The sequence below is a fragment of the Bos mutus genome, chromosome 14 (assembly GCF_027580195.1).
Source record: "Bos mutus isolate GX-2022 chromosome 14, NWIPB_WYAK_1.1, whole genome shotgun sequence".
NCBI classification, from domain to species: domain Eukaryota; kingdom Metazoa; phylum Chordata; class Mammalia; order Artiodactyla; family Bovidae; genus Bos; species Bos mutus.
Genome location: NC_091630.1, coordinates 77,152,541 through 77,169,674, shown reverse-complemented (window position 1 = coordinate 77,169,674; position 17,134 = coordinate 77,152,541). Strand labels below are relative to the sequence as shown.

Sequence of the window (17,134 nt, the reverse complement as noted above, 5' to 3'; positions counted from 1 at the left end):
TAATCCCAGAATTTAATTTGTATAACAATTACTAATATATTTTAAGATAGTAAATGTTAAAGGTCTTTTAATGTACTTTCAGAGATCTTATCTACTAGTAATCATTAGTTCCATAAATTTTATTTTGGTTTTGCCTCAAGGATTACTTTGTGCAATTATACTTAAACTCGGTTATTCAGTAGAATCATTATATATAAGCTTATTTAAAATGCTCATTGAAATGAGTGGTAAATAGTTCAGACTTCTAAGCATAGCTATGATTTGTCATATAAGATGATATAACAGTCATTCCTTTAAATGATGCATTGGTTCTCTCTAGAATAATACCAGATGTGGCTGACCTAAAAATAAAAAGAGAAAAAATTTGTAGACAAGACACAAGTTTCATGAAAAAGGTAAGATTATCTTCTGAAAAATAATGCATGGCTTAAGTTGTAGCCATTTGAATTCTCAGGTAGGTTTGCATTGATCTGTAACCTTAAAATGAAATGAAGGGGAATCTATTAGAAGAACATACATAGTTTGTATCTGTAGCCAGAAAACTCCCACTTACTAATACTGAACCACAGACCTAAACAGGGTTAACCAGTCAGGCATTGGCACAGCTGGAGAGGCGCCTCTTACCTATATGGGTCCATGTGCATATTAAATAGATTACAGAGCAAAATGCATAACCCTACAGACGGACTGGCTTCAGAAGACTACTGTTGTGGCCTGTGACCCTGGCCACACTTTACAATCACCGGGGGAGCTTTGTGCTTTTACAAACACTGATGCTCGGCTTCCTCACTGATAAGTTAAGTCATATCCGGGGTGGGCAGTGGGGCGTAGTGGAGAGGAAGCGTGGCAGTCGTTCAGTTTCCCTATTGTAACTTACAGTTTGTGTTGCAGACCAGTGTAACATGTTGAGTTAATTACCACATGGTACTTTGAAATGGGAAAAACGCTTTTGTTTCTGTTTGTTGTCACTTGACAATTGGACCTGTACTCTGGAATGCTTTAGACCACAGGCTTTTCTGTTTTTGACTAACAGAACTTCCCTCTGGTTTAGAGGGAAACCTCTTACAGTCCTGGGGGTGTGTCTGTGACCTCTCCTCGTGGGTGGACTTTAGACGTGCCTGTGTCACTTCAGACCAAAGTGTGGCAGAGCCTGGAGGTGCTCTTCCCTGCACAGCTCCTAACCCACCTCCCAGGAGGTTGTTCCCTCAGGCAAGAAAACCTGAGTTCATTTCTGCTCAGCCAGGTGTTTCTTATTATTGCCAAGGCTCCCATAATTCTGCCATTTGTTTCAGTTTTTCTCAAATCTATCTATAATTTGCTTGTCTTTTCAAATTATTACTAAAGACATTTTCATTGTTTGCACTGGAACTATTTCTGACTTGCTGTTTTTGTTTAATTTTGTCTTCAACTCCAGTGTTAGTGTGTAGTTATATATCGATACATTTATTGATGTTAATAATTGGAATACAATTTGACCCTCCGATTATCAGTTTAAATCTCTCCCATGTTATGTGATAAGATAGCTACTTTATAAGAGGTTATATACACCTCTGATATCTGCCCTGCTACATTTTAAGCAAGACTGTCTTTTTTCTGTATCGTTTCCCTTTTCAGAATGGGCAGCAGCTGTATCGGCACATATATTTGGGCTGTAAAGAAGAAGACAATGTTCACAAGAACTATGAGCTACTTTATACTTCTCTTGCTCTTATAACTATTGAATTGGCCAATGAAGAAGTAGTTATTGATCTCATTCGATTAGCCATTGCTTTACAGGTATGCTTTCATAGCCTTTCATTGACAAAAGCATTTTTTTACAAATTAGACACCATCTTTAAAGTATTATCATCTTTACTCAGGGACATAAATTTTTTAAGTGAGTTCTCTAGTTTTAAATCTAAAAAACTATGATCACATTCATTTATTCTTTTTACAAATGTTGAGTAAGTATTGACCATGTGCTAAATATTGTTCAAAGGTATAGGATTACCATGATGAAAAAGACAGCATGGTCCCTGTGCCCATCCTTTCAGTGGAGAAGATAGTCATTAAATAATAAAAATTACATAGATGGAGTTGTTTAATTAGAGTTTAAATATTACATAATAATAGAACTGTGTGCAATGAGAATACATGCATTTATTTTTATATATCTAATATACATTTCACCAGCCCCCGAATCCCCCCATCTTTAGGAAAGGCTTTCCTGAAGAAGACCTGTTTGAATTGAGAGTTTTAAGTCTTTTATAAAGGGGTATTTATTCTCCTTTTAGAACTTTTTTTTTTTAAAGAAAGCTGCTTCTAAGGTGACATTTTTGTTAGCATTCCAACTTACCTGCAGTTTTTTTAGTATAATCATAAAGAAAATGCTAATGGAGCATGAGACCTTGATCTGTCCATGTGTGTTTGTTTTATTAAAGGATAGTGCAATTATCAATGAAGATAATTTGCCAATGTTCCATCGTTGTGGAATCATGGCGCTGGTTGCTGCATACCTCAACTTTGTGAGTCAGATGATAGCTGTTCCTGCGTTTTGCCAGCATGTTAGCAAGGTAATATATTTAGATAAGTCCTTGCATTTGAACTGCATGAGAATGGCAGATTTTCTACCAGTGATAATTATTTTTAATGTTGATGATTATGTATCAAATTATTAAGATAATGCTATGTTTATATTTTCTTTGATGCCTGTTGTTGTATTAGAATTTTTCTGTATAATGGTTGAGCAGGAAATACGGTTTTCTTCTATAATACTTCATACAATTTCTTATACAGTTATTTTCCTTTTAAAACATTATGGATCTTAGTATCTCATATTTCTTTAATTATACTGTTTTTATTGTCATTATGTTTTAAACCAGTCTCCTTGAGTTAGATCTCAAAAGTTAAGTAAATAATACACCTCTCAGATTTGTCCTGTGTCATTTAACTGTATTTATCTTTTTCAGCAGTAACTCATTAAATAGTTACTGCATGGTTTAGCATACATTTCAGAGCCGCTGACTTACCTGCAGAAAAAGTCCACTGTAATTTTTATTCTTTAAAGACATCTTTCAGGGAGAACCTCGTTTTTATGAAATTGGAAGCATCTCTCTCAGTCCTTCCTAAAATGTAGGGGGTTTTAGTGCATTCTAAGAAATAAAACTCATTCATTCATTAAACAAATGTTTGAGTGACTATTTGACATCTGCCATTAAAGATCCAAATTCTGTGAAAGCAGAGTTCCCCTTTAGGTGGCTCCCAAGTGAGTTGGGGAGCTAGACCTCAGAAGAGCGCTGAGACCACGGGCATGCGCGGCAGCAGGTCCCGTGGAGGAGGGGCACAGCGAGGGCCTGTGGCTTGTGGAGGTGTCTCCCACACAGGGTGCTTGAGAAGGCACAGGTTCTAATTGCCTCTGTGGGAGGTTTGATCAGATGTGATGTATCATCTTTTTTCACAGCTTGTATTATTTTATCACTTTGGTTTTGTTACCTGCTGAGTTCATAAACGTGAAAACAAAACGAACTCTTTATTTGGGTTCTCAACTGTAGCTTAAATTCCAAAATAAAGTGATGGTATTTCTTATAAATGTTGAGTTTTTGTTTCTGTGTTTTTAGTTTTCCAAATTTTTGTGGCACCGTCCTGAAGAGTGAGGCTTTTGATTTTTACTCTATTTTGTTTTTGGATATTTTTCAGGTTATTGAAATTCGAACTATGGAAGCCCCTTATTTTCTACCAGAGCATATTTTCAGAGATAAGTGCATGTATGTTAATGCTTTACATTTCAAGAAAGGGACATTGACTTGAGAAACCAGTAAATGATGATTGAAAGGAGTGAACTATTGTTAGAATAATTTTCTGATTTTTATAATCCTCATTGTTTTATGTTTCTGTCACTTAACTCATCTAACTTGTTTGTCTTGTTATAAAAGTTCTCATACATTATAAATATAGACTCATACACATGGACTCAGTCTTTGAGGAAAAAAATTTTAGCTTACCTTTTTTTAAACATGAGGATGCAACTCTTAAATAGAGCATGTTCTGATATATAGGTGAACATCCTTTAAGAGACTATAATATCTTGTTCAAAACTTTGAATAATCGATAACAATATTAATAAAACTATGGGAGAAAGAATGTTTTCCGAAAAGTGATGGTTATACTCTGAACTTTTTTTCTTGCTATCCAAACAAAAAAATACATATATGAAAAATACTTTATTCAGCTTTTGGACTCTTAAAAGCAGTTTAATATTGAAAGCATCAGCATAATATAATACCAAGCAGTTTGAAAGGAAAGTGAAGCTGTATGTCTTGGACGAGAGTTTCCTGTCACTTAGTTGGCTAGTGTATTCTTGATTAGTAGTCAGTGAGCTTCATTTTTATTTTCTTCCTGTAGTAGATTTTTAATTAGCATGATAGTTAAAGCTGAATTTCGTCTTCATCATTTAATGTGTGAATACCAGCAGGATAAAATAAGGCTGACCTCACCCTTGGGATGTTACTGGGGAAGAAGAACAGCAGAACGCTTCCTAGCTGGGTCCACACTCCATATGTTTTTAAAGAGCTCAAATTAGTCACCTAAAATATACTGATTTTCCTATGACTAATTACAGTTTAAGTTGCATTTATATTTAGACCTTGATCTAGAATGTTTATATGTTAACTTATTTTAAATAATACTAAATGGCTTTTGTTTTGATCAACTTGACAGGCTTCCAAAATCTTTAGAGAAGCATGACAAAAATTTGTACTTTTTGACCAACAAGATTGCAGAGTCCCTAGGTGGAAGTGGGTATAGTGTTGAGAGGTTGTCAGTCCCGTACGTACCACAAGTGACAGGTAAGGGGGGGTGATTAAAACTCTATCGAATACGTATCAGCAATTTTTTTGCGAGTTCAGTTAGCAGTGAAAACTAATTCTGTTTGTGTACTTATTATACCAACTGTTTCAGATGCTTAAGAAAGTTTACTTCTATTTTAAAATTTTGTTCTTGAAAACCTTTAGTAAAAGACACATACATGATTTTATCATGAGCAAATTGAATCCTCAAGTGTTAATTATTATAGTTCATGTATTATTATACTGAATAATATTATTCTTTAAACAGAGAAGCAAAGTAAGATCTTTGCTCTTTAAGCAATATTGTGTTTAACTTCAGGAAATTGGTAAAAATCATTTAGTTAGTTATTTGTGACTATTGAGCTTAATGAATTAGGTAATTTTTGTCATTTGAAAGAGTACAGACTACTTTCTTTGTAAAGAAACCTGCAAACTTTTTAAGTTAAGAATATGTTTTCCTCTGTGTATAATGTATCTCCTTCTGTTCTTTTCATTGCTTGAGATAATTGTTTTGTTTCAAAGCAAAACTGCATCATATCTTGCATTCACTTTTTACTTTGAAAGCTAAAATCAAAGATTTTTATCTTAGGACACCTTCATTTTCTTTTGATGGGGCTGTATCTGTTCTACAAGAGAGCTGTTTGATTTCATTTAGGTAGTTTTCCGAATTAATCGCTAGAAACAGCATGATATTTGGAAATAACTTTTTTATAATTTGGATCCAAAATATGTATATTTATTACAGATAGTTGTTCATAATAGTCTGAGATGTTAATGAAAGCTTTTGCATTTTCTTTTAAATTCCATAGTATAGAAAATTCTGTTCCTCAGAAATTCCTTGGGAAAGTAAAAAGTGCTAAGAATAAACTATTAGTAGAGCTTTATAATTTTAAAGAATTTTTTAAATAGGTTTTTAAAAATGCATTCTTATAATTTGGATTTAGCTCTCTTTCCTTCAGGCAAAAAACCTCATAAACCCAGGCACAAGTGCAAAGGTAAATCCAGTGTCGGTTGGCCTGCCCTTTCCCTCCCCCATCTTTTAGGAAAATAGCTTAGTACAACTGCCTTCTAGAAAATGAAGACAGTGGCCTGTGTATTCTATGTAGTTGTAAACTCAGTTACTGTTTTGCTCTACCTTCCCCATAGCTGTAGTTTACTTTCCATCCCTTGTTACTTCCTTCTACCCTGTTCCTTTAACTCCGAACAATTCTGAATGAAAATTACGGTATGTTTTTTTATTTTAACAAATGGTTTGTATTTCCCATTTCTTCCCACCCCTGAAAAGGATGTATTTTCTTTTTTAATGCCTGTCTATCACTGACTAGAAGAATTCTGAGCATTTCAGCATATTCTTAGTTATGTAACTGCATAGAAATCCCTCAGTGTGAATAAGAGTCTTCTGATTTATAAAGATTTTGGCAATTTAGAACCAGTCTGTGGCATGTGTGTCCTGCCTTAATGCAGAGAGAGTCAGAAGACATAGTAAGACTTTGTGGCCTAATCAATTATTAAATTTTCCTTTTGCTATATAACCATCAGATACTCATTTAAAAAAAAATAAGGGATTTAAGATTTAAGGTATCTTTCTTGTTAAAAGAAAACAGTTTAAATATTTAGGTTGTTGTGTATCATGCATGTATACCCTTCATCATCAAAAGAGTAGCTGCCGTTTATTATGTACCGAGTGTTTGCCAGTCACAGTGGTACTCTGTATTCGTGTTCTCAGGGAATCTGAGAATGTAGTTTGGTGAGGAAAGTAGCATTAGTTTTGTTTACAAATGATGATAGTGAGGCTGAAATTAAATAATTTGATTAGGTAAGACCACTAGAATTAACTGCCTTGCCTGTTCAGTTAGGTGCTTAATAAATTGATTTTACCGGCTGTGTGCTCAAAGATTGTTTCTTATTGATCCAGATTTATTTTTTCTTGTATTACAAACTTTTACTGAGGGTCTACTATATCAAGCACTCTTCTGACTTTTGGGGTAGAAAGATGTTAAGATTCACTCCCTGTCCTCAAGGATTAAAGTTTGGTGGAGAAGACAGACAAACAGTTGAAATATAATGGTAACTGGTTCTAAAGAAAGAAGAATGGTATGCCTAAAGCTTACTGAACAGTTAGTGACTGGCATAAAGTAAGTGATCAATAAATGTTAGCTAATTATTGCAAATCAGCCTAGAATTTGAGTTAATAGTGTATGTCTAGGTGTGTGTTACATGCTCCTCTATGAAGGGGTACAGTATTTAATGAGTATTTACGATGTGGCAGCTGCTGTGCAAACAGAAGCAAGACAGGTAAAGGTTCTCGGTTTAACAAAGCATACAGTCTTTCCTAACAGGATTCCTCATCTGGACCAAGAAACACAGAAGATGATTTTGAATGACGTTTTTCTCAGTTCTCCCAAGATGGCACATCAGCACTTGTATTCTAGATGCATAGGAAAGAAGTTAATTCATTATACAGTTTGTCTAACAAGACAATTAACTAGACGATTGCAGTATGCCTTAAAAGCTGTCATCAGAGAGGTTTGGGGTCCTCAGGCAGCACCTAGGAGAGTCTTCTGTCCAGGTTTTGTGAAACAGGGGTGTTTTCCAGAAGGAAAAAAAACCCCTAAGCTGAGCCTGAAGCAAGTGTTAGGCAAGTGAACTGTTTCATGCCAACATAACAGCATGTGTGGAAGAATGGAGGCAAGCAAGAAGATGATTTTTCAAGGAATTACTGTAAAGTTAGTCTACTTTGGAGTGACTTGGAAGAGTAGGATTGGTTAAATAGTTTGTTCCGAAAGCATTGGGGAGTCATTAAATGATTTTAAACAGGGAATGGCTTGATAAGAATTGCATAGAACCTAAAAAACCAGTTTCACTATAAATAAATACGCGTTAGCTCTAGATGGAATTTTGTGTTTTTCTATAGAACCAAAAAAGTCTTATCTGTATAAGTAGTATCAGTGTTAAAATGAAATTTTGTATAGATAAGTTACCTCTGAAATTTCGTTTTGCTGGTTAGCTTTTTAATTGAATCGGAGCAGCATTGTAGCCCTAATTACATTTCATGATTTATTAATATACAGTTAAGTAAATTCTTCTACCTTTTCTTATACAACCATAGACAATTATATTGAGTAATTTAATGTAGTTCTGTATTATTCTTGTGTTCAGACTGTTGTGTCTACTTGTGTTTCTCTCTTCTTTAGCCATCTGAATGCAGTTCCATACATTATACACAGACACTCCAGGTGGCAGCAGAATATCACTGTATCACTGAAGGAAGTTAGGCCTCACTGTCTCCAAGTATTGCTCTAAAACCCAGGTTGCAATTAAAAACAGAAAGAAGTAACAATGATTACCATACCGAACAGCAGATTATAGGAAGTGGAGAGGGAGGTGGGATGGGAAAACCGAAGGGGCATAGAAAGTAGCGTCTGAGATTGCCCCAGGCCAGCCTGAGGAAGAGAAGCAAGGCTCTACCCGGGGAGTGCACACGCAAGGCACTGAGACGCCGAGAGGCAGTTCTCGAGCCGGCAGGACAGGGCCGTCCACAGCGGCTGCAGTGGTGTTGCGTCTCAGCCGCCCTTGAAGGACAGGTCAGGAGCAGACGTGGACGGCCCATGAAAACGGGCGTTGTCTTCTGTAAGCTGTGTTGTGGAGAGCTTACTCATGTGTAGATGTGCACGATACTTAGTTGTGACTGGGCTTTTTCTGTCACCTTCAAGCAGGTTGCTCTATTGATGAAAAGAAAGAACTTTCTGAGAATAGAGTGTTAGAGTTTCCCATTGAGTTTCGTTTTCTTCCTTTGAAAAATTCCTTGTCTTTCTCAAATCTCTGCCCATACCTCCCTCCCGTTCTAACTCACTTTTGCCTCTCAGTGATCCCTCTCCTGCTTCTGTACTTCTCCTTTCCTTTTTTTTTATCTTAAGCTTCAATTTCTCTCTTCTCTGCAACCCATCAGGTTTCATATGTTAACCTAGAAGTTCTTGTATGGGTTTTTTTGGAGAAGCAGGCTATTATTTATTCCTCATTTTGAGTTCTAGTAAAGCCTTGAAAGTTGAAAAGCAAGTCAGCAGTGATGACCATACTGTTTTGTAGCAGTTCGATTGATGTTGATTTTTATGTTTGGTGATTTATATTAGCACATATGATCATGAGGAAAAATTAGAAAAAGTACAGTGTCTCGGTTACCTCAGTAATAGTCATATGCAGGAGATAAGATACTTTCAATCTGAAAACTGTAGTGAAACAATATGTAGTACTTTGTCACAGATGGGTGTGTATTCATTCTGTACCTCCAGCCTTTATACAGCAGAACCATAGTAACTGCTAGATGATAGATGCAAAACACAGTCTGCCACTGAATTCTTGTACAGCTGGGGAGACAAGACATCGATTTACGCGTTGGTAGTTCAAGGCCCAGTCAGTGACTTCCGGGTGATAATGATTGAATAGTGATAAGGAAAGATCAATCGTAACCGATAGGAAATTTCTGGAGCTAGAAGAAAGACAAGTAAAAACAATTAAGTAATATTTAAGATTTAAAGCATGCGATGTAGTGTGTAAGTAGAGCTTGAAAGATAAGAGTCTTTATGGTGGGGGGACATAAGGAAGGGCAGGTAACAGGTGTTTCCAGTAGGAGTTTCTGTTTGTAGAAAAGCATGTGAGGCAGATGCCCAGAGACTGGAGAATAGGCACATTTGCCTTAATACATCAGGGAACAGCCGATGTTCCTGTTTGTAGGCTCTGACTGGAGAATGCAGATTTCCTTTTTACTTCCTCAGGCAATGGGTAGAATTGCTTGGAGGAGTGATGTGGTTAGTGTTTAAGAAACTTAAAATAAGATGGTGGCATACAGGGAACATTCTTGAAAGGTCTGTTATCAGGATGGGATGGGTCAGTGGTTCTCAACTGTGAGTGATTTTTCCCACTCTAGGAACCATTTGTCAACCCTAGAAACATTCTCAGTTATTGCCAGTGGGGCAGGCCTACTGGTATCTAGCAGGTAGAAATTAGAGATGCTGCTAAATATTCTGCAATACACAGAATAGCTCCCACGGCAAGAATTACCTGGCCCAAAACGCCAGTAGTGCCAAGGTGAAGAACCCTGGCTGAGCTGTGCTGTGAGAATAAACAGACACACGTTCTTAGTGATTTAAAACTGTAAAGACTTAACTCGTTGCTCCAACTAACCGTGCATAACCTCATATCCTCCTTATTCTGGAGTCCAAGCTGATGGAATAGCCACAGTTTAAAATGTTGCTCACTCTTCATTGGCCAGAACTAGTTACAGAGTCCCTCCTAACCACAGAGAGGCCAGGAACTGCAATCCTTCTATGTCCCAGAAAGAGAGTAAGTTGCCATATTTGATTAACAGCATTAATTTACTGCCATGGAAGGCTGCCTTGGAGTAGAGGAGTAGTCAGTAAGAAAGAAACCAATGGTTTTCTTAGGCCATGCCACACAGCTTTTGGGATCTTAGTTCCCCAACCAGGGAGCAAGCCCACACTCAGAGCACAGAGTCTTAACCACTGGACCACCAGGAAAGTCCCAAGAAACCAATTTCCTTATGTTTGCCCTCTTTTAGTTCATTCTTGACCCCTTGAGAAGAATAAAATCACAGTAGAGTTGACCCTTGAACAACACTGGTTTGAACTACATAGTTCCACTTAAATGCAGATATTTTTCAATAAATATGTACCACGGTATTACGTGGTCTCCAGTTGAAGCAGAACCATGGATCTGGAGGGCCAATTAAAGTTGTAATGCAGACCTTTGACTGCAGAAGAGTCTGCCCCAGACTCCTAGGTTGTTCATGAAGTGAAGTTGCTCAGTCGTGTCTGATTCTTTGCAACCCCATGGACTGTAGCCTACCAGGCTCCTCCATCCATGGCATTTTCTAGGTAGGAATACTGGAGTGAGTTGCCATTTCCTTTGGTCAACTGCAAATACAAAATGAAATTAGAAAGAGTGTTGCCAGATTATGGTGTGGCTGACTGTGCTATTAGGCTAATTTTAGGCCTGAGCTCCCTGTTATTGGGAACCTTACAGGTGTGTCTGAATACTGATCTCCTTAGCTCTTCAGGTAGCTGGGTCTGGTCTTGGGCAGTCAGCTTACAGTGCAGGCAGCTGTAAGCTGACTGCTTACAGGGAGCTTCCATTAAGCTCCCTGTGCCTTACATGTACTATAAGTTTGTGTATGCTTCGATGTGCAAAATCTTGGGAAGCTCAGCATTAGTCAGTAGGCTGGATTTGTTTTAAAATTACCAGTTAGTCTGAAAAAAGATTCATTTTAGAAGCAGCTCTCCCGGCAGTGTAAGAGGGAGTGCTCTACTGGACCACTTCAGAAGCCATCCTCAAATCTGCATGAGAAAAGATAAAAAATTCTGAAGGATGGCTCTCTTGAAAAATAAATATGACAGTGTGGAGATAAAGAAGGTTTTCGTAAAGACGTTAAAATTGAGTTTAGAACTTTTTTTTTATTATTAATGTTTTATTGAAGGATAATTGCTTTACAGAATTTTGTTGTTTTCTGTCAAACCTCAACATGATAAAACATGTTGAATAGAATTGATTAATACAAAATTGGAAATTTGGACTGGAAACGGAACTGGGGGTATGGAGGGCCAGCTTTGAAGTTCTGTACTGATCTTTGGCTCCTCAGGTGTCAGCGCCCCTACCTCCATGTCATTCAGGGGTCAACTGTATGAAACCGAGTCCACCTATCAATTTTATTTTTTAAATCTGTTAAAGTCTGAGAGCACACTGCTTTGTATATTTAGTAAAAGCAAAAAAAGACAAACTGTCTTAATTTCCTGAAATTTTTTGAAATCTGAAATAACTGGAATTTATACGTGATATACCATTTCTAACTAGCAAATAATGGGGGAATTTTTTTTTTTTTAACTATAGATGAAGATCGACTTTCTAGAAGGAAGAGTATTGTGGACACCGTATCCATTCAGGTGGATATTTTACCCAACAGCATTCCTTCTGATGATGTGGTAAGTTGCTGAAAGTTTATGACCAAGTACTACTGTCTTGAGATAGACATCAGTCAATTTGAAAGAGCTTTTTGCCTCTCTGCACTTTTAGAAGCAAATACAACTCTAAATTATTCCTAAATAAAATTGTTAGTAGATGTTAATTTGATTTAGCCTTGAACTTGTAATTTACAATTTATTTTACTGAATTCATTTCAGATACTTACAAAGATACATAAATTTAATATTAAGTGTTATGGTATCACTGCTTTTCACATTGTAGTAAAAGAAACCATAGAACTAAGCTTTTTTAATAAGTAAGAACGTATATAAGGCCTGTTATTAAATAAATAGGCCCTCTAATCCTATTTATTTTAAAAGATTTATGAAACATAAGTTGTGAGAATAAATGGGATTATACACTCTCAAGTGAAGCCAAATACCCACTACTTTTAGAAAGTTTCAAAATTTCACCTATGAGAGAATTTTTTAAATCATTTTGGAAAGTAAATATAACATTTAATATAGGCTAAGCTTTATCAGTGACCTGTGTACTCTTGAAGGACTTATTTGAAATATCATAGATTTAATGTTCTCCTCCTGTTTCAATAGAGCACAAGAGTGTACCCTCCTGAGTTATAGGAAGAAAAAGCAGCCAGTATTCTCTAGGACTTATCCACACAAATCAGCAGAGAATTTTTTGATAGTCAAGTAAAAGTGCCGATGTGCCAGCATGTCAAGTCAGCCTCCTCCTTGTGGTTTACCCATTGTTTGCTTCCTAGGTATTTCATTATTTCTCTTGGTACAGTATAAATGATTAAAAGAATATCCATATAAGAAAAGGGGAAGGAAGTTGTCTGAATTTATGCTTTCTCAGCCTCCTCTCTCCCTCCTGCTTCCAAACCCTGTCAGTTAATTTGTGTGCAGGATTTAAAAGTATTTGGTGGCCAGGGTACAGCCAATTAGTTTATATCTTTCAAGGTTTTTAACTCCCTCTTACGTAGAATAACCAGTTTCATAAAGAAATTACCTTCAGAGCATTGGAGTAGTTTGAATACGCTGTTAGTGTTCATTTTGGAACTTGGGGCCTTGAGGTTGGTTTAAAGTTTTCTTACCAATTTAAGACTCAAGAAAAATCATCTTCCCTAAATTTCACCTCTTCAAAGCCATTTTATTTTTATACTCATTATTAGCAAGGAGGATGCCTTGCTAACTCTATCTTTAATGATTATGAACTTGCTGATAATACCTTTGGAGGGAAGAAATTCATCCAGACCCTTAGTTTATATGTGTCAAGAGTGCAGTCTGTTTTACTGACTGGAATTTTTCCCTTTGCCTTTTGTTGACCATTTTTATTTCTCCTAAAAATACATATATAGCACTTCAAACTGTTGCAGAGGGTCAGTTTATTTTAATAAAATGAACTGAAATGACATTTGCATGAAGACTTAGTATAGGAGGAAGATTCTTGAGCATGAATTTTACATTAAAAGTTCACTAATACATTTGTTAAATTATTAAAGATCACTTTTGTTTTATCTTTGCTATAACTGTAAATCCTAAGTCAAATACACCTCACTCTGAGTATTTGAAAAATTAAGTACAGTTTTTAGTTGAGTGCATTGGAGTTTCAAACTCATTTACCATTGTGGTACCTAATTTTGTGTATTAGGAATGGTTGTTCAGATACCAGAAGACAGAATGATGGTACCTTCTAGGCTAAAACCAGGTAATTTCATTGTGTGGACAGGAGAGATTTTCATCAGTTAGGTATTCACCAGTTAATGATGTAACAAAATATCAAACTGAGAATATGTATATTTGTTAACAGTGAATCAAATTAAAAACTGCTCATTTGAAAAATCATTATTTCATCAAAATTATGTGAAATTATATATACAGAATCCCATATAGTCCTCAGATATATGGCACCCCACTCCAGTACTCCTGCCTGGAAAATCCCATGGATGGAGGAACCTGGTAGGCTGCAGTCCATGGGATTGCTGAGGGTCGGACACGACTGAGCGACTTCACTTTCACTTTAGAGCTTGTAACTTTTTTTTTAATGTTGGTTAGATGGAGATCATAGCAAAACTTTGGTTTTCCCCTAGATACAGCTCAGCTTTTTACTAATCTATTAAAATACCTGGTCCATTTGTAGTATGTCAGTTCTAACATTTGCAATTCAAGTTTTAGCCCACTGTGAATCCTTAGTGAACTTCTCCTAAAAATTGCCCTGTATGTGTATAAAGATACCTAAATTAAAGTATTCAGGAAGATAAATGACTAAAATAGAATAGAGATATATCTGCTTCCTGAAATTAAACAATCAGCTTGACTAATAGAATAAAGCACCACAGGCATGACTCTCTGATCTCTGGTGCTTACTGAGCCCCATCAGCATGACTGATACGCATAATGAATATAAGTAAAACCTGAAATCGTGACTTAGTTCTTCTCTCAAAAAGATAATAGTCAGTGCTTAATTATTTGGGGGAATGGATGGGGAGTTATACATGTTAAATTTGGAGTACAAATTAAATTTTTTATACAAAATTAAGTCACTGGTCGGCTGAGAAGAATTGTCACTTTTTCTAGGACAAATCGCAGAGATCTTTTTATACATACATACATACTCCTGCCTTTTCCCCAAGTACAACTGAAGGAACCTATATGTGTGCTAACAAAACAAGAAGGCACTCATCAGTGAAAGTGATGTGACAGCTAGTCTGGTTGGAAAAAGGTGAATAGCAGATTTTACACAGGCTCAAGGGCATCGTACAGTGTAAGCGAGAGTTACGGGTCATACGTAAGGCCAAAGTCATAAAGAGTAAAGGAATGTTGAAACTCCTCCAAAAGCCTGCCTTTGCACCATTTCCCAATAACTGCAACACAACCATTGTTTTCTGTAGACTTGGAACAGACTGTGGTTTGCTTAAACACCAAATGAAGTAGGTGGCTTGTATTTAGCAGCTGCTACTGCTGAGTCGCTTCAGTTATGTCCAACTCTGTGCGACCCCAAAGACTGCAGCCCACCAGGCTCCCCTGTCCCTGGGATTCTCCAAGCAAGAACACTGGCGTGGGTTGCCATTTCCTTCTCCAGTGGATGAAAGTGAAAAGTGAAAGTGAAGTCTCTCAGTCGTGTCCGACTCTTCACGACCCCATGGACTGCAGCCCACCAGGCTCCTCCGTCCATGGGATTTTCTAGGCAAGAGTACTGGAGTGGGGTGCCATTGCCTTCTCCATACTTTGTATGAAAAATATGAATCATTAAACATTAGTAGAAAGAAATTCCTCTTGTTTTTAAAAAAAGAAAATTCACAAAAGGCAGGAATGGGAGACAAGATTGAAGCCAAGTTATAGAACATTTCATCCCCAGGCCGAGGGCTTCATGTGTACTCCGATAGGAAATGGCAACAGTTTGAAAGTTGGGCAGTGTCATTGTCAAAGCTGGGCTTTCGTAAAAAGAATCTCAGAAGTGTGACTAAGCTACATTGGAAAGAAGAGACTGGCTGTAGAGAGGCCAAATAGAGACCCCTGTGGTAGTTTGCACTGAGGGTGAAGCGGGTCTTGGGTAGCCAGGCTGGAGACGGGGAGAGGACCGGCAAGGCCCACAGAGGAACTCGGAGGAAGGAGGCAAAAACAGGAGGGAGACTGAGTGACTTGAGAGGTTTCCATGCTGAGGAGCGCGTCATCATTCTCTGAGGAAAACAAACAAGAGTTATTAGATAAAGTCCTTTAGCTTTTCATCCACCCAAAATTGAACAGGTAATAGGTAAAAGTTCTGTGTAACAAGGATCCTGGCCTTCTGGCTTCTCCTGTGTTCTTTCTCCTGTGGTCTAATCGTTTATCAAAAATCTAAAAGTCTTAACCAGTTCTAAGAACAACTTTGAAGTGCTAGATTGCTTCTAGGTACAAATAATTGACCAGCCAGAGCCTAATCTTGTATATCTGCTCCAAATATCTAGACCAAAGCAACTGAAGATCTCCGAGTTTAATCTGACTTCAACTAGAAATATGAACCTTCAGTAGAAAAACTGAGGTAGTGAAACTCTTGCTGCTTGATTTCCAGCTAAAGCCTTTGTATTACAGAGAAGCTAAGGTGCAAAGCATGAAGCCCTTTGCTTTCATTAGTCTTTCTGCCTTAGACTTAGCAAAAGGAAGCTCATGAGCTAAAATTAGGGATGCCCAGAGTCCAAGGCAAGTATTCATGTATCATTTCTTAACTTTTATTGAGATACTATAATAAGTGGATGTATTATTCCTCCTGAAAATGTGTTAGTGCCACAAAAAGTATTCCTGACTTTATATAGTTGTCCTGACTTTGTTTATATAGCACAAACATGTCTCAAAACAGGAGAGATTTGAAAACTTCAAGTTAAAGGGTGTTTTCTGGATAATCAGACTTGGTGGTTGACCTTAAAAGATCCAGAATATGATTATTTTAAGATGTTGGTTAACTGTACTCATTGAACACTTCCCAAAGTAGTGATTCTTGCTTTTAAACTATTCAGAGTTTCTGATTATTTCATTTTTGATTTGTAAACATATGTGGTACCAAAATTATAGAGAGTATAGAATACTTAGTTCTCATTTATTACACAGCTGAAGCTGCATTTATACATAATCTCTGCCTTGACTGTTAGTTGGGTTGCCTTAAAGGGTGCTAGTTCTGCCAGCCCAGCATCAATGTGTAACCTGTTTGGGGAACCACTGTGCTAGGCTATTGTTAAAACAAATGAAAACGTGATGATTATTTGATACTGTGGAGTATAATCATGAATCCAGCCAACACAAAGAAGAGAAAATATTTGTAAAAGGTCTTAGATGACTTGTAACTAGGTGAGGGTGTCATTTATATTGACCTTTCTAAACCCTCTATTTTACTTAAAATCACTTTTCTCTAGGTTAGTAACACGGAAGAAATCACCTTTGAAGCACTGAAGAAAGCAATTGGTAAGGTTTTTGCTTGTTAGCTTCCCTAGTATTTCACTAGCTGCTGCTTTTTTTTTTTTTTTTTTTTTACTGGCTTCTCTTTATCTCAGTACTTGTTTAGATGCCGGAATTACCAGAGGCAACATGGCAAATGTATACACTGTTGATTTCTCTATAGATACAGTATCCGTTTATTAGCTTGCACTCTTCAGGTCTTTGTGGCTGTGCTGTCTTGTCCTGGATGAGTATCCTCCTCTGTCCAGACTGCATTTCCTGGAGCTGTGACAGCATCACTGTGTATCTGAGTGTCGCCCTTATATGGTGGCAGCATGCAGGCTGCACGAATTTGTGAGAGGCAGTCAATGTATTTCTTTTTTTTTTTTTTTTCTAATTTTATTTTATTTT

General features: G+C 37.0%; 1 protein-coding gene across 3 annotated transcripts in view; it reads left to right on the top strand.

The window, feature by feature from the left end:
* EFR3A (EFR3 homolog A) overlaps positions 1–17,134 on the top strand; it is a 93,159-nt gene that overhangs the window by 63,034 nt on the left and 12,991 nt on the right. For 2 of the 3 annotated variants that reach the window (XM_070382773.1, XM_070382774.1), the window contains exons 14-20: positions 320–395; positions 1,615–1,776; positions 2,421–2,552; positions 3,676–3,743; positions 4,696–4,823; positions 11,724–11,815; positions 16,702–16,750. In XM_070382773.1, coding sequence (XP_070238874.1) covers positions 320–395; positions 1,615–1,776; positions 2,421–2,552; positions 3,676–3,743; positions 4,696–4,823; positions 11,724–11,815; positions 16,702–16,750 — 707 coding nt within the window. Of the gene's footprint in view, positions 1–319; positions 396–1,614; positions 1,777–2,420; positions 2,553–3,675; positions 3,744–4,695; positions 4,824–11,723; positions 11,816–15,762; positions 15,837–16,701; positions 16,751–17,134 lie in introns of all 3 variants that reach the window. The other variant, XR_011466827.1, reaches the window with a different exon arrangement.